General features: G+C 32.9%; 2 protein-coding genes and 1 long non-coding RNA gene across 4 annotated transcripts; 1 reads left to right on the top strand and 2 right to left on the bottom strand.

The window, feature by feature from the left end:
• Nucleotides 1-570: 570 nt before the first annotated feature.
• On the bottom strand, nt 571-14,848 carry LOC148622131 (prominin-1-A-like). 2 transcript variants are annotated; one of them, XM_088571733.1, is made up of 25 exons: nt 14,722-14,848; nt 14,014-14,087; nt 13,639-13,759; nt 13,367-13,433; nt 12,481-12,564; nt 11,922-12,130; nt 11,346-11,420; nt 10,966-11,029; nt 10,679-10,755; nt 10,259-10,332; nt 9,907-10,059; nt 9,579-9,702; nt 8,650-8,741; nt 8,184-8,268; nt 7,727-7,879; nt 7,267-7,353; nt 5,961-6,035; nt 5,535-5,588; nt 5,202-5,282; nt 4,612-4,680; nt 4,172-4,261; nt 3,452-3,564; nt 1,957-1,977; nt 1,673-1,705; nt 571-701 (listed from the first exon to the last, which is right to left on the bottom strand). In XM_088571733.1, exons 1-25 carry the CDS (start codon nt 14,836-14,838, stop codon nt 644-646), a joined length of 2,250 nt encoding a protein of 749 aa, XP_088427859.1. In that variant the 5' UTR covers nt 14,839-14,848; the 3' UTR covers nt 571-643. The 2 variants fall into 2 exon arrangements, with proteins under 2 accessions (XP_088427859.1, XP_088427860.1); XM_088571734.1 differs by lacking the exon at nt 1,673-1,705 and having other exon boundaries at nt 574-701.
• On the top strand, nt 8,237-14,868 carry LOC148622130 (uncharacterized). Its single transcript, XR_015920577.1, has 3 exons — nt 8,237-8,743; nt 9,909-10,015; nt 14,731-14,868. It is a non-coding gene; the product is annotated as an uncharacterized LOC148622130 (long non-coding RNA).
• A 1,761-nt stretch (nt 14,869-16,629) lies between these two features.
• LOC148622129 (guanine nucleotide-binding protein G(I)/G(S)/G(O) subunit gamma-11-like) lies at nt 16,630-17,904 on the bottom strand. Its single transcript, XM_088571732.1, has 3 exons — nt 17,762-17,904; nt 17,242-17,341; nt 16,630-16,889 (listed from the first exon to the last, which is right to left on the bottom strand). Exons 1-2 carry the CDS (start codon nt 17,863-17,865, stop codon nt 17,242-17,244), a joined length of 204 nt encoding a protein of 67 aa, XP_088427858.1. The 5' UTR covers nt 17,866-17,904; the 3' UTR covers nt 16,630-16,889.
• Nucleotides 17,905-22,675: the final 4,771 nt, after the last annotated feature.

Below are 22,675 nucleotides of genomic sequence, written 5' to 3'. Positions count from 1 at the left end.
ACGGAAATCAAAAGAATATATTTTAAAAATAAAACTAAACAGAGAAAATGGACACAAACAACATAGAACATGAAATCAGCAAAACACGTACAAAGAAATTTAAGTAAATGAGCAACCCAGAGCCAACTAAGACCTGTGAGCATGAACGAGTTGCTCCGACAAGGTGTTCTAGAAACATCCGTCGAGTTGCTCATAAAATGTCACGCCCGGGTAGACAAAAGGAAAACCATTAAAATAGATACACCACAAAGATCCATGAGTTCAAGATAACGACCATAAAACTTCTGTAGTGATGACTTGAGTCTTGTAACAACATAATCCTGCTCCACAAGCGTAATTATAAGATGTCTAGGACGGTACAAAGAGTCGCAGTTTCGGCAATCTCTGGCATAACAAATGAGTTGTAATATGAGAACTCCAAATGCAAATTTAACAGTAGTTCCGTACACTTAAGTGCAATGATAGTATGTACCAAAACGTAAAAAGCCTCTCCTATTTCGACCAAATAACACGAACACTCCATGAATATAGTTTTATTGAAACATAAGTAAAGGTTAATATTATACTAGATATGAACAACTATTTAAGTTAGATAGATTTATTTATCAAATCACAGTTTTGTCTTTATACATAGGTGAAACTGTTACCAGTCAAGAGCATTCTGTCGGTTCTGATGAGGCCGTGGTGATACTTTATTAGATCTGAAAAAAATGTTTACTAATAATATATTCCAGTTTTTACTGACTAGATATTCATTTTGTGCACTGTTGTTTCCACTCGCTCATTTTCTTTTTTGTAGCACTACACGAACTGTTAATTCATTTCCTTTTACCCGTTTTGTTTCATCGGTCAGTTTAAATCAATTATTTTCAAAAGTTCGTCTAAATAGAACATTTTCTTTCAAAATAATTTTACAACTTATTTTTATGTTATTTTTTTTTAATATAGACCCGTTGTCAGTGGGTTTGGGGTTGTAGCGACGACCCCACCCCTCCCCAATGGAAGTAAATAGTTATTAACAACTGTTTAAAACGGGCTTAAACTTTTTTTCAAAATTATTACAATTTGGCAAATTGACCCCTTAATATACTCTGACCATGGGTTTGATATATGATTATTTCGAGTTATTTCGAAAAAAAAATGCTCAATTTAAATTAAAAGTCTACGAATAAGATAGTTATTACACTGTTCCTATATCATTGTATTCGTTGATGTCTATCATTGCTGTCTAATTTCATTGTCGGTCAACACATTTACATTTATATTTTATAGCGATAAGAATTAACAATATTTGACTGTAAAGTCTAAAAAACTACCACAGATCCCGAAGTGGAGAGAATTGTACCGCCACCAATAATTAAACGTTTACCTGACAGGGGCATTCTAATATACAGTTTTGTTTTTTAATGGATTTCGGGTCTTTTATTACCGCGCGTATATTGAATAAACAAAAACGGAAAAAGACTTTTTAATTCTCATTCCAATTACAAATACTTACATAAAACTACTAAGATTTGCATTTCACATATGCAATATAAATGTCGATAAAAAACGTAAGACCACACAACGTTTCAACTGAAGACGTATTACGTATTTAAAAAAAATAATAAAAATATTTGAGAAGACAACCAAAAATATGAATAAGTGAGCCCACCACCGAGATAAAACTTACCTTTTTTGATAGCTGTCACTTTCCTTATTATTCCTTAGAATTGAATTAAAATATATAACTATCACAAAATGGGCTCCTAATATACATAAAACTGAAATATGTTATGGAGCTCAATTCGTCAACTAATCAACAAAGCACAGTGTAATAGACTAAAGTACATTAGTATTGAATAATTTATTTAATTTATGAAGTCGCACATACATAGCTTTCAATTAACTGAGTATCAGGTTTATTTTTTGCGTTATAATAATAATTAAACTTCAACTTTAAATACAAGTACTTACCAGTCATCATCATAGTCGTCACTACAAATTGAAAAAGTTACACTTTAGTTGGTCGTGACTGAACCAATATGACTTTAGTTGGTCGTGACTGAACCAATATGACTTGAGTTGGTCGTGACTGAACCAATATGACTTTAGTAGGTCGTGACTGAACCAATATGATTTATCTTTTTTTTGGTAACTTAAATGTCCTTCAAATTCAATAATAGACAACCCGTTCTTTTAAAGAGACAAAGCTAATAAATATAATGTAATAGCATACAGAAACTCACCAATAGAATTTGGTAGTGCATGCGGATTATTTTACTCCAAATTCGGACTAGAAACTTGACTGTGCATTGGTAAGGAAACGCCCACTTATAAGAGTCAAAAGGTTAGCAATATAGCTTTCGTGGTTTGGAGCGTTGTCGTAACATGATTTAACAACATTTCTTTCAATGCTTACAAAATGCTGGAATTTTTAATCGACAACACATTTGTCCAGTGTGGTGGACGTGTTTTTCGACAAACGGTCGGCATTCCAATGGGAACAAATTGTGCTCATTTACTTGCTGACCTATTTCTTCACTCTTATGAGGCTGACTTTATAGCTGATCTGATCAGAAAGAAAGAATATCGTTTGGCTAGATCCTTCAATCTCAGTTTCCGCTATATAGATGACGTATTATCTTTAAACAATCCTAATTTCGGGAATTTGATACATCGCATCTACCCAAAAGAACTTGAGATAAAGGATATTACAGGCACTGTGAAGTCAGCCTCATATCTTGACCTACACTTAGAAATCGATGGTAAAAGAAAACTATTGACCAAACTTTACGACAAACGTGATGACTTTTCATTCAGAATTGTCAACTTTCCTTTCATCTGTGGCAACATCCCGTCGGCTCCTGCGTATGGAGTGTTCATATCACAACTCATACGTTATGCCAGAGCTTGCCGAAACTACGCAGACTTTTTGTATCGCGCTAGAACTTCAACAAATAGGCTTCTGGAAAAGAGTTATGTTGCTACAAGATTGAAGTCATCACTACAGAAGTTTTATGGTCGTCATCATGAACTCGTGGATCGTTATGGTGCACCATGAAAACTGATTCATTCAACGGATTATAGTTTTCCTTTCCTGGTTTGTCTACCCCGGACTTGACTTTTTACGAGCAACTCGGCGGGTGTTTCTAGAAAAGCAGAGGACGCTTACCCTAATGGTGCACCTGGTCCATGCTCCCAGTTTTTAGTGGAGTCCGAGTTGCTCATTTACTTTTGTTACTTTGTATGTATGATTTTAGTTACTTTATGTTCTTTGTTGTGTATGTCTGTTTTCCATGTCTGGTCTTTGTCCCTGGATTACATTCTTTTGATTACCACTATAACCTTGGTTCCTTTGATAACTCTTTCATTAAGAACACTTTGTAAATAACTTTGGCTATTGTCATAATTGTAATGGACAAAAATAACATTGCGGAAAATAATGGCTAAAAAGCGATTGTTTACTTACTCATCATCGTCATCCTCATTCATTTTCCTGTAGTATTTAGATAACTTCACACCTACTATGATGACAGGAACAAAGAAGAACAGACCCCAACCAAGGCCAAACCAAAACGCATTCTTAAATGTAAAGCAGTTAAGTAAAATTCCATATAAAATTCAGATACTGGCAATGCTAGAGATAATTCATGATGGCGAAAAAGACACCGAACAAAAGATGTATTTTGGTGTCTATATAACATACTGTTGCCTAGCTTTATTCTTTCTTGTATACACATCTCTATTTTGGAGAAAATCATATATTCATCGTCCAAATGAAGAACTATAACTCATGCAGCAAGCCAATTTCATACACAGTCTATATATTTTTTATCTCAAAAGTGCAACAATACAACAATTTGTTTCGAATATGATCCATTTAAAGAAATAAAATTGAACATATTGAACGATGCAATATGATATAAAACGATAAAGTTAAAAACGCCGGCATAACATTAATTTATGGACCAACAGATAACCAGATTAAATCATTTTTATAGTAAAGACTAAGAAAGCCTAAAGCAAAATTACAAAAAAACGTAATTTCATCAAAATGAACACATTGTGCTATTGCACATTTCCATAGTATAATCTAGAATGGTTCTTTCTGATAAACAAAAATGAATTTTGAAGGTTTAGTTACGTCAGTTCATTTCTTTTGTGTATGTAGTTATGTAACTTTACGTACCAATGCATCAACTGTGTAACTACACAAAGTTGTGGTGAATGAATCCCATAAATTCCATATGGGAAGACAAGCAGCTAGTTCGTTGAATATCTGCATTTTTATAGTAAATTACGTTTACATACATTAATTTGACACATTAAAATATACTAACAATAGTTCTAGTTTACCTCATTTATAAATGTTGTTATCATCGCTATATGATGCAAAGTTGCTTCAGCAATAGGAAACTGACTCATACTTTCGTTCTTAAAATATGAAAATGAATACAGTTTTAAAATCGGCCACGCTTATTATTTCATCCAGACTATTACCATTTGGTGTCTTTTATTAGAAAAATCAACTCAACAAGTTTTATCTTGTCGAGATATTTTATTACAAAAATAGGCATACTCCTGTTCTGAATGTGCTTATACATAAATCCAACTAATACTCTGACTTACAAGATTTCTAACTTCAAGAAAATACGAATCAATGTAGGCCAAGATCTGATTTTTGAAATCAACGGCAGCCTGCAAAATAGATTTACATGAAGCAATTACCATTTGTCATTAAAAATTTGTATCGATAGACTACAAAGCGGGAACCAAAACTAGCAAACATCTACTTAAATGGATTATATACTCACCGAAAATGTCTCGTGCCGTATTGCTAATTTACTTTTGTTTCTTTGTACGTGATATTTTGGGTATTTCATGTTCTTTGATCTGTGCGTTTAGTTGTTTAACCTTGGATTACATTCTTTTAGTTTTCGCTATAATCTTGGTTCCCGTAATTGCTTTTTCATATTATAGTTTAATCATTGACACATCTAACCACAAAATAGTTGCAAATTTATGATTGTTTCAACTTTGATGCAAATCAAGATGGTGAGTACAAAACTGAATTTTATAACTTGATGGTGAGTACAACACTGGACATAATAAATTGACTGTGAGTACAACATTGGGCATTAAAAATAAGTTAGGACACGACCGTTACTGACTCAGCTACTACACTTAATTGGCTATCTAGCTATCGTTATCATCTATACCTGTAGGATAACGTTGACCATATTGTTCTGTATTTGGTTATCTGCATCTCGAGCTGTAGTTAGGGTATTATTTATTTTAGCCTAAACATGAAAAGATCACAAAATCAGAAAAAAAAATATACAGTAAAATAGACATATTTATGAGTCTCTAAAACATTGGAACAAGTTAAATATGCTAAATATAGTTTGCAAAATTTCAAATTATATTTTGAATATTGAAACTTAAACATGTTATAAATGAATCAGCGTCACATACTTACAACTTACGTACATTATCAGGAAATTATTAATTACAAACGAATTTTGGGCTATATATGGATTTAGTTGTCTTACCTCTATTCCATAAATAGCGTGTTCTAGGGCAGATATCGATGTTTTCAAATCATCCTAAAATTCAAAACATGCAGAGAATAAATAAAAATATATACAAATAAAACGTTTTCATCTAATAGACACAGGACGACGACCCCTGAATAAAAGCGACAGTAAAGGCAGGTGCTTTGGAAAGGTGATCAGTCCATGCTTCTTGCAAAATACTCCTCGTGCCGCATGGTGAAGGTAATTTCCACTGAACTACGTAAAATGTAGTTCATTAGTTAAAGGCGATCTCGGTCATGGTGATGTTCTCAAAACTTTGAGAGTGATCTTCTATAAAATGCTTTTTTATACGCAAACAACAAAAAATGTTGAGTTAAGTATAACATATTAACTAAAAAGAAACATTGAGCGATTTTTAAGTATTTCCAAATTAGATCGTACCTGAGCTGTCGTGACTGCAGGTATCGTCGTGTCGCGTATAGTTTCTGCATCTGTGATATGAGTAGCCCATCTCGACTGCAATAAAAACAAGAGGCTCCCAGGAGGCTGAATCGCTCACCTGGGTGAATTTGCCTTTCAAAGGCAATGAATTTAACAAGAAGTTGCCCAAACATTTTGACTCAAGAAGACTGTGGTAGGACTTATCTATCATAGGTTTCAAGATATAGGGTGAAAACTGTATTCCTGAAGACTTTTGTAGTCCTAATAATAAGGATCATTTCAGTCATTGAAAGAATTTGGCTAAACAAATAGTGTCAGAGGAGAAGATTTTTGAAAGAAATAATATTAAAAATAGCAAAAAAACATTGAAAATGGGCAATAATTCCAACATGGCTTAATAGATTAAAACGAAAAGTTTACCGCAGATAGATCTCATAACGCTGAACACTTTAACTCACGTCAGAATTTAGCTAAACCTAACGATTTTGGAGATATATACCAGAAACTATTGTCTAACTCCTATGTTATATTTTTAGTAACGGTGGCAATGTTTTTCGACGGATCAAAAATCCACCAATAAGTTCAATGCAGGATATACCTAGATACATTTGAACCAAGTTTGGTTTCAATTGGTCAAGTAGTGTCAGAGGAGAAGGTTTTGAAAGAAACAACATTAAAAATAACAAAAAACCCTGAAAAGGGGCAATAACTCCAACATGGCTTGATGGATTGAAACGAAAATTTGACCGCAGATAGATGTCATCATGCTGAACACTTTTATCCCCATGTCAGAATTAAGCTAAACCTAACGGTTTTTGAGATATATGCGAAAAACTACTGTCTGACCTCTATGTTCTATTTTTAGTAACAGCGGCCATATTTTTCGACGAATCAAAATTTCCCACAACAGATCTATGCAAGATACCCTTACAAATATTCATATAAAGTTTGGTTCCAATTGGTCAAGTAGTGTCAGAGAGGCAGTTTTGAAAAAAAAAAGTTAACGACGACGGACGACGGACGACGGACGCCAAGTGATGGCAATAGTTCACATGGCCTTCGGCCAGGTGAGCTAAAAACGATAATGCTTTATGGTTCAGCAATATTTTAGGGTCATTTTGAAGATATTAATTTTGATAATTTATTTCATTTGCCATTGAAAGAATAAATTACTTTTAAATCAAAGAAAATATAACAAAAAAAAAACAAAACAATATCTTTACGCAATGTAGGCATCAGTGTCATACCAAAAAATAAAACAATCACATATTTGCAAAAGATATTTAAATCATCTTGTGAGTCTTACATCTGTGGTTCCTGAACACTGGTTCTTTATTGCCGTCATTGAAGATATCAGTGAGTTAATGTCAAAGGTTACAAGGTTCTGTGCCAACTGAAATCATAAGTAATACAAGTATCCTTTAATATTTTATTACATCCATGTCTGTTGTACTGTTGTAATTATTAGCGTATTTCCAAGCAATGAAAAGGATGGAAACAAAACATAAATATAAAGTGACTTATTTTCTTATATATACTTTATTTAGATTTTCTTGGTAGTACTAAAAACTCCTGAATCGGTTTCTTCTAGAGTGATAGCATCCAAATCATTGAAAAATAAAAATTATCTTAAGTCAAGTAAACAAGTATGTCAAGTAAAGGTAATAATCAACGTGCATGATAGTAAGAATAGTGTGCTGTAAGACACGTGGTAAATGAAATTAGTTTGAGAAAAAGCGACATTTTGACATTAATTAAGAACGTACGGAAGCATTTATAGCAGCAAAATCAATAGTTCCCAGTCCAGCATTGCTGAAATCATTCAAACTTGACTCCATATCTGGTGTAAGGACTTTGTAGCTGCTAATGTCTACAGATGTACTAATCGAATTGATCTCTGAATCGATGCTGCTTAAATACTGAATAGAAAAAAAGTTTGATTTTGAGTTCAAACTAGAATTGTGTTTATATAGAAGCATTTTTGATAGCTGCAACTCTACTAGATGTCTTGTAAGCAGAAGCACATGTTGCAGGAAACGTTCCTTCTTTGTTAATTGAGCACTATTATATTATCAAGTTGCAAACAACGCAGACATACATTTCATTCTAAAAAAACCTACATATATAATGCTGTTAAATACAAAACCAAATAAATATAACTTATAAAACAATTAACACACAAAACAAAATAGAACAGCCTTTCCATAAACCGAATAAACCTACTTGTGTGTAGTTAAGATACGTGTCAATTGGAATTATAGCATTCAGACCAAGAAGGTTGAAAGGAGCTTTATTTGCACGACATCCTCTGTAAAAAAATAAACATGTTCTTTTTCTATGTAATCATGTTAGAAGCAGGCATTCAACAAGAAAGAAAGTTAAATATATTTCCTTAAACATTTCAAAAACCTTTTAGTGTAAGAAATGGATAATATAAATGAAAAAAAATTGAAATACTCTTATATAAAAAGAGAAATTAAATTAGTATTTAAATCGGAATGCTCTTTGAAACTTGTTTGAAGGAATTAAAACTGTACATATGCTTTACTACTATTACAATGAAAAGTTCTAATGGATTTAATACATGTGAGAAAATAAACGAAAACGTACATGAACCATTGCTAATTCAGAGGAACAGTTTAAACATTCTACAAAAAGTCAAATATGTTCAAAGTGAATGATAGCTCACAGAAATAAGTTATACACGCTGATGTTTGCATTGGGATCATTCAGAATCATCTGCCCAAGATTGAAACTTGGAATGGCATTTTGATCAATAAACTGTAAGTATAAATATAAAATATCTAGGTAATACTAATATAAAAGTTTGATTTTTCTTAAATGCCCGAGGTTAACGATTTTAATTTTTAACGGCGCTCGTCGGATCATATTCCAAAACAAAAAGACAGTATATCATATTCAAAACAGAATAGACATCATATAACCTACAAATCTTAGTTTCCTTGATTACTCTTCTACAAATCAAAGGCTTTTTATTTTTGTTCAAAATCAAATAAATTGAAATAATAAAGAAAATTATACAATGCCATTTTCACAATTTTGATTAAATAAACGAAATTCCTAATTTTTAAACTTAAATAAATAAGGCGTATAAAACGTGATTTCATCATTGGAAGTGTATACTCTATAAATGGCTGATTTCTAATAAATGTTTTAGTGTCTTCCTATACTATTCATATAAAAAAATGTGAAGTTTTCTTTACCCATTTGCCTACGCAGACTTATTTCCGCTTCTTGATGTACTATATATCAATCCTCTGCTCTTTGGAATGTTTAAAAATCACGGCTGTTTACCGTGTATTGTGCTAACTTGCGAGAAGCGAGGTGTAGTAATGTGTGTGGTAGAGACGAAAAAAAGTTAAGTTACCCTCTGCGTAGGAGATTGTATGCTCTCAAGACATATTATCCTACGGTTGTTGTACTTGACTGTGTTTTTAGTCAAGTGTTTATGAGTTCAAAAAGCTTATCATGTCACTTATTAGTTTTAATTACAAATTTTTATTGACGATAAAGTTTAGACATTAAGATAACATTCTTAAGCATAAGTATTATAATAACAATTTCAGTGTTGCTAAATAAGTTTGTTGAAGTACTTACGTCACTGAAGACCGTGAGGTCTATAAAAGACTGACAGATCTTCTCCATGTTTCCGCCGATCATAAACGTCACAGTCGTTAGCAACATCAGTAATGCACCAATTATAAACATTATTGCAACTGCCCTGTTGGTATACAATATTGTTTGATATAATTCATTGTTTTCATTGAAAAAAATCGGTATATACTTGAGTCACTTTCAGAGTCAATTATTACATGAATCTTATATGTACATAATTTATTAGTTATGTTACGTCTTTTCTTTCATGTAAAAGTTTTTTTTCTGAAATCACATATTTGATAAATAAGCTATGTATATTTATTCTTACAGTATCATCAGACACCCGCCACAATTCGAACAGCATGGTCTCTCCCAAGCTTTGGCTTCAGCGTCACCACAGAGACAACCACACAATATACCACTCAGCATCATTAAAGGTATCAGAGAAAATAATCCCATCAATCCATACCCAAAGTACTGTCTGGTAAATAACATCAAAACGGTATAAACAATTCAACCTATTGTATGATTAATTTAATGAACTGTTAAATAGGATAACATGAAAATTTCTTCTTTTTTGCCATAAAAATAAGTTGAACAGTTAAATGATAGTGGTAACAAATTGTTAAATGATCAAGTTCCAAACAGTCTTCTAACTAGGTACCAAAAGAAAGCAGTACCTGTAGACATCATAATCAATGGCAGATTTGAAGAAACTTCCCATTTCTGTTTTCAGGCTAGTTGTGTCAACAGCCTGTAAATAAAATATCAATGTCATTGATAACAAATTTTGTAATTAACAGTTAGAACCGTACATCCTTTAATCAATTAATGGAGCTGTTTAAGCATTTAAAAAAACATTCCCTCTGGAGTTTCTGCAACATAGTTCTATTCTGCGTCCCTATACACACATCAAAGAAATCATTCTGTTCGTCCCTCGGTTTATGCCATTTTTGATGTAACAATTTTCCAAAGCAAATCGAAATTATATTGAAATTAAAATAGTAAATATTAATTGATTTACGTGAGTTGAAACCGATGTTTTGTCTAAGCATAAAATCGAAAACCTGTTTGATCTAATATTGAAAAAGGTTACTTACTCCGTCCATTTGTTTCACAAAATCATCAACCATGGTATTCAAAGTTGTTTTGAAATCATTGAGCGTGCTCTCTATTGCTGTGTTAAAAAATAAAATAATTTTTTTTATATAAAAGTAAGCTCGTACTTTGAAGAGCTTTTCTCAAGTTACTCCCTCATTATACTGGATGTTGGTCTTTTGTGAAATGACGGAAACTACTAATATATTACAACTAAAAAATGGAATTCAAGCCAATAGCATTACATTGTCTACATTTATTTGAAATCAAGTTTCACTTTTTATCTTACATGATCTGGCTGAGGCTGTAGAAGAGTCAATCGTAGTTTCCATGTTATCCAGTTGAGCCTTAGCCTGTAAGATAGATTTTGAATCTGCTTTAAATTCACATTGTTTTACATGGCATAAGTTAAATATATTATCATGGAGTAGTATTAAAAAAACACCCCATTAAATATTCGTGTTCGTCCTAACATATTCGACAATGTTTTGTATACACCGCTGCAAAGTTTTTTTTGTTTTTACTAAAGCAAAAACATCAAATACAAGGGGTAATATTGGTCTTGGAGTTGACAAATAATAATTTTCCATTAGCTATGTGTCAAAAACAAAGAGAATGTTTAAAAGTTAAGTTTATGAATTTGTTACCCGTGTATAAACAGATGTTTACCGACAGAGCAATTCCAGTTAGATTCTTGGACACTACATCATCGATTGCTGTTTGTATACTTGTCAGATCTGGTAGCTAAAGGTACAAAGAGGATAATATGTATTCGTATATTTATAGACAGCGGGACGTTAAGTATAATGCATATCCAATATATATTATGTTGGATTTTTCAAAGGCAATCTTTATAGATGTGGAATGTCCCATTTTTCTTATCTGGAGTAAAAGCATATTCACATAAAGAAAAGATACTTTAATTCATAGAAACAGATTTTTGTTCCGACGCAGTCGGTATAGTTTCGTTTTGTTTACCCTTTGACCTTAAGGACGCTCTTCTATGGAAACGCAAGTCACCTGATTGCAAAAAAAAAACTGTATCAAAAATTTTAAATTGCTTGTCGTGTTATTTTCCTGAAAGAAATGTAGAGACTTAGAAATAAAATTTTACTGCGTCGGCTATCTTTTTGTTAAAGATGGTACTTGTTTACATTTCAATCAATAAACAAATTGAGAAGTTATATTTTCCATTCTATGAACTTAAGATACGTGCAAGTATTTACTCGTGAATATAATACTTACACTACTAAAATCAGCTGATACTGTCAACTGTGATGTATCAAAACCATCACATGCAGTTGTTGGTGTACAATCAGAGGAACAACTAGTCTTCGTTGTATCTATATCTGATCCCAACGAACTGAGGGATGATGTTAACGTGTTGGCCGCTGATTGTAACGCTGTGATGTCAGTGACAGATTTGTCCAACGCAGTCTTTATTGAATTCAGGGCTGCAAATTATCAACCAACGAGGTTTCATCGTCTTAGAATTGGCTCATATGAGAAACCGATTTTTAAAAACTGGTGTTGTGTTTTCATGTAACAAAGTCGCCTATGTTCATGAAAAAGCATTTCGTCAATTTGTGGGAAAATTTTTTTATTCACTCAGAGTTAAATAATAGATCAATTTATTCAATAATACAGTAAGTTTTGAGAAATGAAAATCTGTCCATTTTTGTTTATTTACATCTGCAATGAGTTTGTTCCTTTTTATCTAAAAAAAGGTCCTTCCGTACTGAAAAAAAGAACAAGTAAATGATTTAAAACAAAAATTTGTAGACAAATTTATTTGTAATCTTACAAGTATCAAGTTCTATAACAGCATTTATGACTGGGGTTATATTTAGATTGGCATGGACAGCATCTGCCATTACTTTACCAATACCTATAAGATAAAAAAGAGTTTTTAATGTAATAATACACAGAGGTAAATATTGATAAGATAATGTCATCTTAATGTTAGTGCAGTTAGTAGCTACTGCACTGGAAAGGAATTCGCCATTTTTTGCGACGTGACTTGCAAAACCGAAAATACCATATACTTTCTCCAGTGCCGGTGTGGTATGCAGTACGTTGGCGAAACAGAACAACCTTTCAACAGGCGTATGAATGGTCATCGCAGTGACTACAAATGCAAACCAGACCTCCTTCTAAGTCGCCATCATAGATCCGCCAGACAAACCTGAGGATCTCCACAACATTGTTGTTACGATTATAGAACATAATAAAAACTGGTCAAAATGTAAAAGAGTGTCTCGGGAAAGCTTTATGATGAAAAAATTACAAACAACTTCTCCAGATGGAATAAACGAGAAAAAATAATCCATTTTTAGGTCTTGGTCTAAGGCTGGTACAGCACTACATGCTATACATCAATACGCCGTACTACTATATTTTGACTTTTTTAAAATTGTTTTCCATAGTTAATTTTTATTTTTCATTTTGATAAAAAGACCCCTTTGTTATTTTCATATCAAGATAGCAAGATTTTTCCAAATTATGATCAATATACCTGTCGATAAATTAGTTAAGTTTATGAAACCAGTACCATGCCTCTCAAAGTTGTGTAGAGGAGCAAGATTAATGTTTCCGACCTTTTGTAATTCATAATTACTAATGAATGATTTGGGGTTATATTCACATGCTTTAATTCTACATTTAATTAATTATTTTTTATGCCTACATACCATTTATGTCCGCAACTATTGAGTCACTAACTATGGTATACATATCGACAGCAACATATCGGAATTGCTAGAAATAAAAAAAAATAAAGTCCATTAGTATTGGTTAAGAATGTTAAAACTAAGATTCTGTAGTAGTGCTATATATATATATATATATCAACTAAGTTTTTTTTCTTAAATTATTTAGATTAGCCCATGTTCATAACAAAACAAAATAAAACCACACCAAATCAAAACAGATAATATAACCTACAACACATAAAGATATTTACCATCACGGTATTGTTGACGTAGGTGTTTACGTCATCAAGGTTATCCGCGATGGCAGAATCGGCGTAGTTTATTGCTACTGTAAATCTATCATTGGTCAGATATACACAGCCTGCAGATGCCCTAAATGAAAGCAAATGTACAAATTGAAATATGCGTTATCATTTTTCGAAATTTATCTTCTTTTTTATTACGATAGTTGCATAGAAATTTTATCTTTCCTTCTGTAAATACAGAAGGCGACATGGAAGGACACGTAACGCGTATTGCGCTTGACGTATTCTTCTTTGATATTCGTACGTGACTGTATTTCACTTCCTGTTTAGTTTTGCTCTGGAGAGAGTGATAAAAAAGAAGGCAACTGAAAAAATACCTACGCCATACATATGGACATCAGAAATAACGCCTGGGCGTATCCCATCCTCTTACATTCTTCGTTAGGATCTTCTTCCTGTTTAAGAATAAGAAATGAGCACTCCAGCTAAGAATCACGAAAATGTTATTCATGGTTGGAAAGCTTACATATTTTAAATTTTTTGATATTTTGTTTAAAATATTATAATAAACAGAAGTTAATATGTTGCTAAATTTTAATATAAACTTTGTTATTTAGAGCTAAAAATTATATAGAATGTACTATGAAATTCAAATTAAGGGAGATAACTCTGTAGATGACAATTAAATACAATAGAAACAATTGATTTTTCCTAAAAGCAGACAGATTGGAATGAGTAGTTATACATTGTATCATATAGATAGATCTATAAAGAAAGTTTTAAAATGACAAAAATAAAAAATGTAGCCTCTTTGAGGTGTATCGATATTACGGAATTTGCATGGTTCTTACAAAGACTGATACTTAAATATTTATCCTGCGATATTATGGTACAGTCGTAAGGACACAATCAATATGCATGTATCTCTCTATTTTTTTTTCGAGTGATTCAAAACAATTTCCGACAGATTTATTGTATTGTATTCCATTTGCACTTTTAACAGTAAACGAGAAACAACTTTGTTCATTAGTAAAGTAATGGTAACGATCTCCCCTTATTAGACACCAGTAACATAGATAAATTTCTTACATATTTCAGATCTCCTCCACAATTACCACAGCATCTACAGCAACAGAAACAGCATCCACACAAAGGGAAGAAGATAACGAACAATAACCCGATGACAAAACACACAGCAAATCCCATCGCTACATTAATCAGCTATTCGGACATGGAAAAGAAATGTTTGTTTCAAAATTGCGTCAATAAACGGTTTTCTTCTGGCAGAAATGAGAAAAAAAAGGTAAAGCGATTTGCTTAAACGGTTTTACTGTAATAAGATACAATGCAAACAAATCATTTTTATACTTCTCCAGACAAACCTATATGTTCCAACTGGTACAAGTAAAATAAAATAAATCATTGTGTTCAAGTTTTTTTAATTGATTCGAGTAAATTTACATTCTTAGAATTCGATGTCATTAATACATTGTGGTATTATTGCAACTTGTATAATGACACATAATGTAAACAAGCTTTCAAGTATTCTCATTTGTTTCAGTGCATATACCATGTACGATTATGCATGATAGGACAAAATTAATACAAAACAAAGTACAACGCTTAGGCGTTTCTTCATTTTAAAATAAACGATTTCGCTATGTCGGTGATCACGGTTGGGATGTTTACATTGTGTCCGTACAAATCAAATGTAGCGCCTAGAATTATTTTACCTCCATATACCGTGCTGCTATGTCAAAGTCGCCCTTCAGAACATCACTGATTATTTCTGCAAGACAAAATAGATGTTGTTTTCTTGTGTGTAAGTTGCAAAATTTTACATATGTTTTTTCATCTATACCAAAAAATGTTTATTTAAGAGTTGTTTTTTTTTTCTGTAAATGTACAATATACAACTAAAGTTAAAATTAGAGGTTAAACGCAAAGGTACATCAAAAAGTCGTAAAAATATTTAGGGCATGTTGGTAATAAAACGTGAGCAGCTTTTCCATGATTGAGTAGGGCTCATCTCAATTATTTGCCATCATTTCAAGAGAAGTTAAGAAGGATTCAACCTTGAACCAAATTCTTACAAAATGTCCACAGACGATCAACGTTTACTTACTGAACGGGAAAGGTTGTGACTGGACCGTGTTGACAAAACTCCGTACGGTATCAAACAACAGTTTAAGTTGTCCGGGATCATAGCTGTTAGTTGTTTTATACGAGTATCCGGAAGGTGGATCGGCCCAAGATATCGTTCCATTCCCATAGGCAACATTACCATACGTATCCGTAATAGTTCCCGATCCGACGGGATTAATTAAAGTTAATCCACAGAGAACTATAAATAACGCCAAAGATTTCATAGTAAGTATGAATTCCTGACTTTTCAGAGTCAAACCATTTTCTGACAATGTAAAGTGTCTAATCCTGAATTACTTCGACTTGTCTGTTATCAACAAACACTTCTACTTTTTCCACATTTCATGACCAGTCTGTGTTATTTTTTAAAACCATGTACTAATATTTTCCAAATTGTGTATTAAAGATTAAAAATAATAAGCTTACATGGGTCTTAAATAGGTAAAATATGGATAGGTATTGTTCCATCGGTCTTCTTGATTCTTGACATATAATTTAATACGCGTGTAGACCTAATTCTTCTTTCGTCTATGTCAACATGATAAACATGTCCACATGGAAAATATTTCTCATGTTAAAGTATGTTTAAAATGGACAGAACTTGGAATTAGTAGAAGATGAAACAGATCATAAGACAAACATTGTATCGTTCTTAGTCGTTACATTATTTAATCTCAGAAATACATGTACATTGTACACTTTGGCCTTGTTTTAACTTTAAAAGTTATACATGTATGAATACAATTTTTGGAGTATTTTGTATAATTTTAAATTTCATTTTAAATAGGGCAAACAAGTGCCGTAAATCTAAAGTTGGCAATCGATGAACTGTTTAAAAGGATTACATAAACACACAAGACTGTATTTCAATGCAGTATTTTATTCATTGATTTAATATACATTTCAATAGGTGAAACTTTTAACAAGGTTTTTTCTCTACTTTTTATCTTTATATTTGTCTTTGCCTTCCGTCATTTGTATTTCGAACCTTGCTCAGAACACTTTGTCTTGAGTTACACCAGAGCTTCAGTATGTCAAATCAACATTCGTTTAAATAAGTAACTAGTCACTAGATCCGTGTGCTCGTGATAGTTGCTTTAATCGTGAAATGTCTGAAAATAATGAAACGCACTTTGCAGGAAAATAACACCAACTTAAAAGCTTAAAATACCCCCCCCCCCCGGAAAAAAATGAAGACATCAGTGTTACTATGAAATGATCTTTTTTCTACACTGCGAGCATTGGAATGTATGCCAGTTTGTGTCATGAAATAGTTAAAAGTAATCTTCGTTTTCCTTTACGTAATTTGATCGTTATTAATAGAAAGAACGCTTCTTAATATTCCAGATTCTTACAATCGACTAGTGTGTGTCGAACAGAAGTTTAATGATCGGGATTTGTGATGGTTTGTATAGTAATGCAAATTAAATGTACTCGCTACACGGATGTATAGCTGTTGAATACCTATAGTATGATACATGCTCCTTGTTCTCTCAATGGATTGTTATTAGATGGATTTAGAAGAGGGTCATCTCCCTGGTTTTCTTGTACGTAATTTCTAAGTCTAAAACGAAAGTTCCTCCAAATTGATGAAAAGACATATCATTGTTTTTGAAGAGAAAAAAAAATCTGTCATTATTTGGGTTATATTGTTACAAAATAAAAATCATCACTGCAAGAAAAAAAAATACAACACATAAGACATAGATCAAACACGAAAGCTTGAATTAAACAAGTACTTAACTTCAGGAATATTTATCTATTATATATAATTGCACATTATGCAAATAAATGACAACTAATATAATCAGCTTTCTGTTATTGTTCATGTGTATTAAAAAAGGGGGATAATAGTCCCGTAGTCAAATGTCTGTACCATGTAAAGTACAGTTTATCTCTACCAGTTTGAAGAATTATACCATTCTATCTTGCTTGAAATAGGAAGATTAAAGACTAAATTCTGAACATGATTAAGCCAACTTACGTTTCAATCCCTTCTGAAACTTTACTCCGACGCTGACTTGCTTCTATACGTAATTGTTGGACCTCTTCCTTTAACAACTCGACTTGTTGTTCTAGCATCGACATTACCGTGTCTCAAAGTGTTAGATTTACGTAACCTAGGACTGCTTGGACGGAAGAAATTGGAATAGAAAAAGTTCCCACGGATAATCAAAAACATTTTTTTTAATCTCTTTGTTAGAATAAGAAAAATCTGAAGTATGTACAAGAGAGTACTTGTCTTTCCGATAAAGTCAATAGAGAAGTATACTATATTTATATTTTGCCGGTTTCATAACAGCAGATGCAATAATAGTTTACTTAACATCAATGTATATACATGTATTGCAATAGATAATCGGTTCAAGATCAATGACCAGAGGAAGTTATCGAGTAATTCATCAAATATGACTATAGTATTATTTTCTATATATTTAGTTGACCAAGTAACTTTTCAGCCGATAAATAAACTTTGAGTATGTTTATTTATATCCGTAGCAAACTGTATGAAAAGTGTGCTTACATGTCAACATCACCTCTGTACCAGGAATTGTGGGTATTTGGACCTAAGTCACTGGTACAGTCCTGCAAATGTTTGTATTGAAACTACATTAAACATGAAACGTTGTGTGAAAATTCATTAAGAAGTAGAGAATAACACATAATTAAGCGTACATTTACATTTATATTTAAGAATAGTTCTGAATTCAAGAGCTGACAGATTCTAGTTTTTATATCTCCAAAATGAATCTCTTGTCCTTTTCTACATTTCGTTGTGCCCTATAAAGCTAAACGAATGGTCATAACATCCTAAATCAATCCAAACTGTCCCCTCACAGTGAATGACGTCAGTTGTACATTTTATAAGACCCAATAACTGTGTTGCACAACGCTCAATTGAGTTTTCATGGACTATCAAATATTTTGTTTTAATTCTATTAAAATTTGACAGTATATCTACTTATTGTACAACCAGTATTTTTTAGTTTCATAGCTGTTGTATTTTTACATGTATACGTTCATACCAATATTATCATATAATATATATACCAATTTAAAGTCTTGTAATAAAATTTGCAATGTTACTGTACATGTGCATTAGTATTTTGGGTAAAATATTCCTATATGGTCTACATAAACGTAAGGCACAGATCGTTAACCACCGCCATATTAGTAGGTATTTGCTTGTGTTCTGGAACACCATTCCATCAAACGGCCCGGAAAAATAGGTACTGGAAAAAAAATTCTATTTTGAAGAGAAATATAATATATTCTTCGATTTTCAGTGTCCGTTAAATAGATGATATTAATTTATAATATAGATAGCAGTGTTTCCTAGAATTTTCCAGTGTAATAAATTTCAATAATTCACATTGTGAAATAAATTCGGTAATTCCACTCTCGGACTTTCTCCCGCCAAAGTGTCACAACTTTGGTATCAATTCGCCAATTACAGGATTCAAATACATGTCGAAAATATCGATAAATTATGAATAAAATTGTATATGATGAATACGTTAAACCCCAACAAACAAAACATACGATAATCAATTAATTGTCGTGAATAACCGAAATATAATCATCACTCGAAGAACGCGAAGAACGTTTGATGAGTTCCGCACACTCGTTACATATAGAATATTTTCGGCACTCGTGATAATATTTTGGTTATTTTCCAATAAATTGTCCTATTAATCTCTTTCAAGGATTACATGTACTTACATTTGACCTATCCAAATGAGCTTGCAATTAAAGAAACAACTGATACAGTATTGTCTTCTGCTTCGTATCTGATAAAGGGCGTTTGAGATAGGAACTATGACAAACGTGAAGCCGGACTTTCTAATTGTTTACTTGACCTTTCAAGGTGGCAATATTCTAGCATCTCCAGCCTATATAGACTACACTTCTCAGTTGATCCGTTACTACAGAATGATTTGTACACGGACTTCTTTGTAGTGCGCTTTCTTTCAAATAAGCCTCTAACACGGTATTTTTAGCCTTTCTTGATATCATCACTACAGAAGTTTCATCACAACCTGATTGACTTAAATATGAAGTTTCTATGTGAGGCAAGTTATTTTCAGTTAGATTTCAAGTCTTACTGTTTGACAGCTCATTGGTCATAACGCTTATAATTACCCACCCGAAGCACCTGATGTCAAAAATATTTTTTTTGTGGGAGTTCGAATTGCGAGTGCTGAGGTTTTGTTTTGTTTTTGTTGTCTCGTTCCGCTTATTCTGTTGCTTTTAAAATGTTTATATAAATCGTCTTCGTTTCATGTTTTCACTTTTTGGTTATGTACTTCAATTTTTAAGTATCTGAATTGTCCTTATATTGTGACACAGGCGGATCCAGTGGGAAGGTGCATGGGGTTGGCATCCCCCTTTTCTAAGAAACCCCGATTGGCAACAATCCTTTTCAAAGTGTCTGGATCCGCCACTATGTGATGCTTCAGTGTTAACATTTCAGTGAACATTTCAGGTAACAAAATCAAACAGGAACTGTTTAGAATATATTAAGATAAAAAATGTGTATGGACACCTAAATTACTTGTTTTCTTCGTGAATGGCATGCTCTGATGTTTTCTGCGTGAATGGCATGCTCTGTTGTGCTATTCAAAATAGATTTATTATGGTCAGGCTCTTTGAAAAGTAAAAAACCATCTAAGGTAAACAATAATAAGATATGACGATGATGTTACGTTCTAGTGGAAGAGTAATCAAGGGAACTAAGGTTATAGCGGTAATAAAAAGAATGTAATCCAAGGACAAAGACCAGACATGGAAAACAGACATACACAACAAAGAACATAACGTAATTAAAATCATACATACAAAGTAACAAAAGCAAATGAGCAACTCGGACTCCACTAAAAACTGGGAGCATGGTGCACCGGCAGGGTAAGCGTCCTCTGCTTTTCTAGAAACACCCGCCGAGTTGCTCATAAAAAGTCAAGTCCAGGGTAGACAAACCAGGAAAGGAAAACTATGACCCGTTGAATAAATCGGTTTTCATGGTGCAGATGGATACATCATAACGATCCACGAGTTCATGATGACGACCATAAAACTTCTGTAGTGATGACTTCAATCTTGTAGCAACATAACTCTGTTCCAGAAGCCTATTTGTTAGAGTTCTAGCGCGATACAAAAAGTCTGCGTAGTTTTGGCGAGCTCTGGCATAACGTATGAGTTGTGATATGAACATTCCATACGCATGTGCCGAAGGGATGTTGCCACAGATGAAAGGAAAGTTGACAATTCTGAATGAAAAGTCATCACGTTTATCGTAAAGTAAGGTCAATAGTTTTCCTTTACCATCGATTTCTAAGTGTAGGTCAAGATATGAGGCTGACTTCACAGTGTCTGTAGTATCCTTTATCTCAAGTTCTTTTGGGTATATGCGATGTATCAAATCCCCGAAATTAGGATTGTTTAAAGATAATACGTCATTTATATAGCGGAAACTGAGATTGAAGGATCTAGCCAAACGATATTCTTTCTTTCTGATCAGATCAGCTATAAAGTCAGCCTCATAAGAGTGAAGGAATAGGGCAGCAAGTAAAGGAGCACAATTTGTTCCCATTGGGATGCCGACCGTTTGTTGAAAAACACCTCCACCACACTGGACAAATGTTGTCGATTAAAAATTCCAGCATTTTGTAAACATCTTCCTCTGTATATTTGGAAGATGATTTGGAATTATTTCTTACAAAGTATGAGGAATCTCTACCAAGAACTATATATTTGTATCTAGGTGTACCATCTTTTTTGAAGAAACAACGATGTATAATTTTTTAAGTCGGGATTTTAACTGAGTATGGGAAATAGAAGTATAGTGTTGAAAAATCATAGGTTTTAATGCTATTATATTCAGATAATAGTCTTGAACTGATTGTCTCCAAAAGATCTTTCGAATTTTTCAGGATCCACGTTGAATTAATACCACTACGAGAGTAACAAGTGTTGTGGTAGGACTGCAGACCCTCTGACAATTGTGAGTATAGAAGTTTTGAAAGAGGTTTGGTGGTACATTTTGCAGATCCAGCTATGAAACGTTGTTTGTATGGATTCTTGTGGAGTTTAGGAATCCAGTACATAGACGGTAAATCACAATCATCGTCCTTGGTAGATAGACCAAAAGAGGATAGCACAGATTTATGGTTTTCCACAATCTCTTCTTTGGAGAGAGTGGTAGCAGTATAGGTCTTATCACTGCTATTATTTTCTACGTCTACCTCTGATAATAAACATTGGATGTAAAAAGTTTTTCAGACAAAAACAATGTTGTTTTGGGCTTGATCTGCTGGTGCGACAACATATTTGTCATGTATAGTAAGACAATGTTGTAGCCTTGGCACTAATTGACCTACTCAAAACTTTCATTCGTTATAAAATTAAAGACCTCACAGCCTTTAACCACTCTGACAGAGAATCAGTCTTCTTGTTCTCGTTTTATCCATTTTCTTGTATAGTCCTCGACGGCATCCAATTTATGGAGCGTGGTTCACGGTACTTGGGACCTTTAGAAAGGACAGTCAGGTGGTTTAGCCTTGAAGTCCTCAATCATGAGGTTCTGCAATAGCCTTTTATATTTGAAAATTTTGGATGCAATGGGTGAAGTATAGGAATATGAAATAATTGGTATTGATTTGTCTTTGAAATATGGGGGAATTTTGTTGGTAACGTTTTTGTGGAGAATGTTAGCCAAATTAATTGTATCTATACCTTTGTTGACAAACGTTAGTGGAAGAAATGATCGTTTTTCTTCATCTTGACTTTTCAAACTGGTTTAAAGAGTCTGTGGAAACCAATATCCAAAATGATGGCAACAAGTCTGTATAATGGTGAGGTGGGATCAGAAACAGGAGTGTCAAGATTTATTTTGTAAAGG

The sequence above is a fragment of the Perna viridis genome, chromosome 3 (assembly GCF_037379345.1).
Source record: "Perna viridis isolate PV_CMFRI_1.1 ecotype Kerala chromosome 3, ASM3737934v1, whole genome shotgun sequence".
Lineage (NCBI taxonomy): Eukaryota > Metazoa > Mollusca > Bivalvia > Mytilida > Mytilidae > Perna > Perna viridis.
The sequence above is the reverse complement of the archived record's forward strand: the minus strand, read 5'-3'. Positions and strand labels throughout refer to the sequence as shown.

What these genes read in the sequence shown, in the direction of transcription:
- LOC148622131 (XM_088571733.1), bottom strand. Translation starts at nt 14,838, where the DNA reads ATGGGATTTGCTGTGTGTTTTGTCATCGGGTTATTGTTCGTTATCTTC. An exon ending in CTGATGTCCATATGTATGGC is followed by an intron (nt 13,760 to 14,013) that starts GTAGGTATTTTT and finishes GCTTTCATTTAG; the next exon opens with GGCATCTGCAGGCTGTGTAT. An exon ending in CTGCAGTCACGACAGCTCAG is followed by an intron (nt 5,589 to 5,960) that starts GTACGATCTAAT and finishes TTTGAATTTTAG; the next exon opens with GATGATTTGAAAACATCGAT.
- LOC148622129 (XM_088571732.1), bottom strand. Translation starts at nt 17,865, where the DNA reads ATGTCGATGCTAGAACAACAAGTCGAGTTGTTAAAGGAAGAGGTCCAA. An exon ending in GTTTCAGAAGGGATTGAAAC is followed by an intron (nt 17,342 to 17,761) that starts GTAAGTTGGCTT and finishes CTTTCGTTTTAG; the next exon opens with ACTTAGAAATTACGTACAAG.